We start from the raw sequence: 5,394 nt of genomic DNA, 5'->3' as shown, positions 1-5,394 counted from the left end.
ATAGAGACATTCTCTTACTCCTGAAGACAAATATCCATTGAAACACACAATCATAACGGTGTGTGTCCTCAGGAACCACCATTAGATTAAACAACAATATCAAGCATTACATAAGCAGAAAATAATAAAATAATAAGTAATATTATAAGTGATTATAAGTGATTAAATGGTTATTAAAATGTATCATAAATGGTTAAATTGAATAATTAAATTAACAATGATTATATGATTCAGTGATTATAAATGAATAAATGTCTGATTGCTCTTGAAGCTACACACAGGTGGCTATTAAGAATCCTGCATCAGCATCGTTCATGAACAGCTGACATCAGTTTTCTTACTTTTGGATCAAGCGAGCGATCTGTTCTGAACACAGGATTCTGTTAAGATTGGTCTTCACTACACTATATCTTACAGCCCAGTCTTTTTTATTTCTTTTTCTTTTTCTTTTTTTATCTGCTATAATTCATGTTGCTTCTTCGTGTTTTAAAATCTATCAAGAGAAAGTTAATTTTGTATGATTATTTTAGTTCACTTCTGTTCCTGTAGAGCTCCAACTCTAATAAAACATCTTCATTGAGATCTCTTAAAGGGATAGTTCACCCAAAAATTTAAATTACCCCATGGTTTACTCACCCTCAAGCCATCCTAGGTGTATATGACATTCAGACAAATACAATCAAGAGTTATATTAAAAAATGTCCTGGCTCTTACAAGCTTTATAATGGCAGTGAATGGGGGTCGAGGTTTTGAAGTCCAATAAAGTGCATCCATCCATCATGAAAATGGAATGAACATGTGTACAACAGTCAGCGGAAGCTAGAGATTACGGCTTATAAAGATTTAAACAAAAAACGCATTGGAGGCCTTTATTAACCCCCGGAGCCGTGTGAGGCACTTTTTATGATGGATGGATGCACTTTTTTGGGCTTCAAAATCTCAACACCCATTCACTGCCATTATAAAGCTTGTAAGAGCCAGGACATTTTTTTTATATAAATCTTGATTGTATTCGTCTGAAAGGAGAAAGTCATATACACCTAGGATGGCTTGAGGGTGAGTAAATCATGGGCTAATTTTCATTTTTGGGTGAACTATCCCTTTAATGACCGACAGCTGTGTAACTGCAGGGTTGTGACTAAACTCTGAACCTTCAGGAGCAGGTGGGAAAAGCCCTGATTAAATGAATACAGATACAGTAACTCACTCATGCTTGAGAGAAACAGAAACGCAAAAGAACCCTTCAAAAGACCAGAGCTAGTCAGTAATATTTAAAAATATTTCACATGACAAGACAACTTCTTTCCCTTTTTGATTTTTCGTCATCATAGGTTTCAGTTATCTTCTCTGTGAGCTCCTTAACCTGCTGATCTACTTTCTCTCTGAAATCATTCAATTCTGCTTCTTGTGTTTTGGTTTCATCTTCATGTTTCTTCTTCATCTTCTCTATTTCCTCTTCAAGTTTCTGTTTCATTTCTTCACACTCTTTTTCTTCTCTGCCTATTCTTTCTCTCTCCTCTTTTTCTCTTCTCTTGATCTCCTCCTCTTGCTCTCGTTTCAGATCTTCCATCATTTTCTCCCATCTCTTTCTCTTCTTCCTTCTTCTCTCTTCATCATCTTGTTTTCTTCTCTTCCACTCCTCTTTTCCCTCTCGTTCCAGCTGCTCATAACGTCTCTCCATTTCATTGATCTTCTCTTCACATTCTTTCTTTTTCTGTTCTCTCTCTGTTCTCTGTCTCTCTCTCTCCTCCTCTATCATCTGTTTTTCTTCTTCTCTCTCTCTTTCAAATGTCTTTCTCTTGTCCTCCAGTTCTTCTTGTTTTTCTCTCAGCTGTTCCTCATGTTTCTCTTTTCTCTCTCTTTCCTCTTCCTCTCGTTCACTCATCTGTCGTTTCTTCTCATCCTTCCATTCTCTCTGCTGTCGTTTAATTTCCTCTTGAGTCTCTTTGTCATTTTCAGCCTCTTTTATTTTTCTCATCCATTCTTCTCTCTCTCTATCTTCTTGTTTCTTCCTCATTTGTTCCTCTGAATCTCTCTTTTTTATTTCCTCTTCCTGTTCTTTTCTTAACTCTGTCATGATGTGTTCATGATCAATTTTCATCTTTTCTTGAGCTTGTTTATATTCTTCCTCTCTCTTTTTATCTTCTTCTTCTCTTTCTTTTTGCTCTTCTTCATACTGTTTTCTCTGATCTTCATTCTCTCTCTTCATCTCCTCTCTTCTTTGATTATAGTCATATCTTTGCTGTTCCTCCTCTTCTGATCGTTTCTGATCCTCTGATTTTTCTTTCTCCTCAAACTCTCTCCTCAGTGTTTCCTCTTGTTCTCTGAACTTCTTCTCCAGTCTCTCTCTTTCCTCATCTGCCCTGTGTTTCTTCGCCTCCTGTCTTGTTCTCATGCTTTCGAATGGCATGTCATATTTGGCTTTTAATTCTTCAACTTGAGCCTGATTTTGTCTTTCATTCTCTTTTATAATTTTCATTCTCTCTTTAACGGTGATCGCTGCCTCCTCAAATATCTCATTAGTGAAATATCGGCCCTGATTAGATCTCTTCATCTCTTCTATCATAGTGAACAGCTTAGTAACTTGCGTCTGATCTTGTGTTTCTGTGTTGTTAAAAGCCAGGAATCTGTTTCCACAGTCAGTGATCAGTTTCTCAAGGTCATCATTTTTATATTTTCCTACATATTGTTCTATTGTTTGTTTTTTTAGTTTGTCTCCTCTAGTGTAGAGAACAATGCTGAACTCTGCTGCTTTTGGTCCAAAGATCTTCATTATCATTTCTAAAGTGTCTTTCTCCTCTTTGGTGATTTTTCCCATATTAAACACAGTGATGAACGCATGTGGTCCAGGTGCTGACAGTGAAACACATTTCATTATTTCTTCCTGCACTTGTTCTTTTGTCAGTGAGGGGTCAAAGAGTCCTGGAGTATCAATAACAGCTACTGATTTACCATCAACTTCACCAATTACCTTTGTACAAGTAGTGGTCACTAAACATGAGCTGTCTTTACTGTAAAACCAATTTTTTCCGAGGATAGCATTTCCTGTGGCAGACTTTCCACTTCCTGTCCTCCCAAACAGCAAGATTCTCAAGCATCCTGAATCTGATGGTGAATCTTCATCATCTGAAAATGACAATAAGAGAGTTCAGAGATTAACAACAATTGATTAAATTTGGGACCCTGAGCAACAATTGTTAAATTCAAACCTGAAATTTTAACTATAAGCGACAGTTCATCTCAGTGGTTCTCAATGCTTTTTGGGTCACCACCCCATATCCATTATGCAGACTCTTATCCCATTAAATAAAACGAAGGCTAACTGTCCTCTCTGAATATTCCCTGTGTTTATAATATTAATATTACTAATAAAAATAAGTTTCGTCTTCTAATAGTAATAATCATAATAATAAATAGATTAGATTAGATACATTTTGTGACATTTAAATGATCATAAGGATAAACAATGCAGATTTAATTTCACAGGCTTCTTTGCTCATATTTACCAATGGGGCTCATAATTCTGACATTGACTATATATCACAACTGTTCAGTGTTTTTTTGACCACATTGCAACTTTTAACCAGGATAATTTGACTCGGTCTTGATTTGAAACTTGAATACAAAGACTCAAAGACTTCTGGGGGCCTTAAGCAAAACTTCATCAGGGGGTGCCTGTCAGTGTCACAGTGTGCCTACTGTGAAGGAGCGAGGAGACGAAGGAGATTCCAGAATTATCACAGACTTTATTTACAATAGGGAAAACCACACAAAGGCAGCTCGGGGAGCCATGGCAGAGCAGGCAGACTAGGAAGCCATGGCGGATCAGGCAGTTCAGGAGGCCATGGCGGCACAGGGAGCTCAGGGGCCATGGCGGAGCACGCAGCTCGGGGAGCCATGGCGGAGCAGGCAGACTAGGAAGCCATGGAGGAGCAGGCAGGTTAGGAGGCCATGGCGGAACAGGGAGCTTGGAGAGCCCTGGCGGACCAGTCAGTTCAGGGTGCCATGGCGGAGCAGGCAAACTAGGAAGCCATGGCGGAGCAGGCAGTTCAGGAGGCCATGGCAGAACAGGGAACTCAGAAGGCCATGGCTGGACGGCCTCTGTGGCCTTGGCCTCGCCACTCAGCCCGGCCACTATGGACGGACCCATAATACCCCCCCCCCTAAAAGAAATTCCTTGGGGAGAATATCGTCTTTAGAGGCCCTCCGTAGGCCTAACTCGGGAACAGTGGCCCTCACAGGGATTGACTTGGGGACTGGAGCACTCCTTGGGGTGGAAATGGGAACTGGAGCCCTTTCTGGGCTAAACTCGGGGACAGGAGCCCACTCTGGGCTGGATTCAGGGACTGGGAAGCGCTTACCAGAAGCTGGCACTGGAGGGTGCTCTGGAGGAGCAGGCACAGCAAGGCACTTTTGAGGAGCTGGCACTGGAGCAAACTCGGGGGCTGGAGCCGACACTGGAGCGGACTCAGGGGCTGGAGCAGACACTGGAACGAGCTCTGGGGCTAGAGCCGACACTGGAGTGAGCTCTGGGGCTGGAGCCAACCGCCTTCTCCTCCTTCGATTCCCCTTTAGGGGTATGGTGTGGTCGGCGACTTGAGTGAGCTGCGGCCGGCGGGCTTGACTGAGGAACGGCTGGGGGGCTTGTGAATGCCGCGGCCGGCGGGCTTGATTTCGGATTGGTTTTGTTGCCACCAACTGGGTCGATTCTGCATGCCAAATTTGCTGGTCCGTACTTGATTGAAAAGAAGTTGAATGAAACAAACTATGTTGTTGCTACACCTGACTGGAAGTGTAAAAGTCGTGTACGCCATGTGAATCGGCTTAAAGCCTATATGAGTAGAACAACATCTGAGAAGAATACCAATCAGAATACCAGAACACCAATCAGTTCTCCCTTAGCTTGTGCTGCTGCTACAGTGTAGCAGTCCTCTACAGAGGAGGATGAATTGCAAGGCCAAGACTTCTCTATCTTCCCCACCCGCCTTCAAAATTCTGCTATACTACAAAATCTCTCTGGTTTCCTTTTGCATCTCACCGCAGAACAGTCTCATGACTTGATGGAGTTGCTGAGTACTTTTTCCATCTTGTTTAGCAATGTCCCCGGTAGAACATCTGTCTGTGCCCATGACATTGATGTGGGAAATGCCAAACCAATAAAACAGCAAAACAGCACCCTTACAGATTAAATCCACAAAAGCGAGAAGTTATGCAAGATGAAGATAAATACTTGTTAAGTCACGGTATGGCTGTGCCCAGTCAGAGCCCATGGAGCTCTCACTGCCTGCTTGTACCTAAACTTGATTCTAACTTTCGGTTCTGTACGGATTACCGTAAAGTTAGCTTTCAGGATGAGAAATGCACCTGCTACGCCTGTGAATTTGCTAAAGGTAC

The 5,394-nt window shown here is 41.8% G+C and overlaps 1 protein-coding gene across 1 annotated transcript; it reads right to left on the bottom strand.

Annotated features, from left to right (window-relative positions):
* Positions 1–1,053: 1,053 nt before the first annotated feature.
* On the bottom strand, positions 1,054–3,126 carry LOC107579126 (GTPase IMAP family member 4-like; the record flags this gene model as incomplete). The annotated part of the gene is made up of 2 exons (XM_016264990.1): positions 1,054–1,738; positions 1,961–3,126. Coding segments are annotated over 2 exons (1,622 nt in total), but the record flags the coding sequence as incomplete, so codon positions are not given.
* Between the last annotated feature and the right edge of the window lie 2,268 nt (positions 3,127–5,394).

This window comes from Sinocyclocheilus grahami, unplaced genomic scaffold, assembly GCF_001515645.1.
Source record: "Sinocyclocheilus grahami isolate Dianchi unplaced genomic scaffold, SAMN03320097.WGS_v1.1 scaffold14418.1, whole genome shotgun sequence".
In the NCBI taxonomy this organism is placed as follows: domain Eukaryota; kingdom Metazoa; phylum Chordata; class Actinopteri; order Cypriniformes; family Cyprinidae; genus Sinocyclocheilus; species Sinocyclocheilus grahami.
The sequence above is the reverse complement of the archived record's forward strand: the minus strand, read 5'-3'. Positions and strand labels throughout refer to the sequence as shown.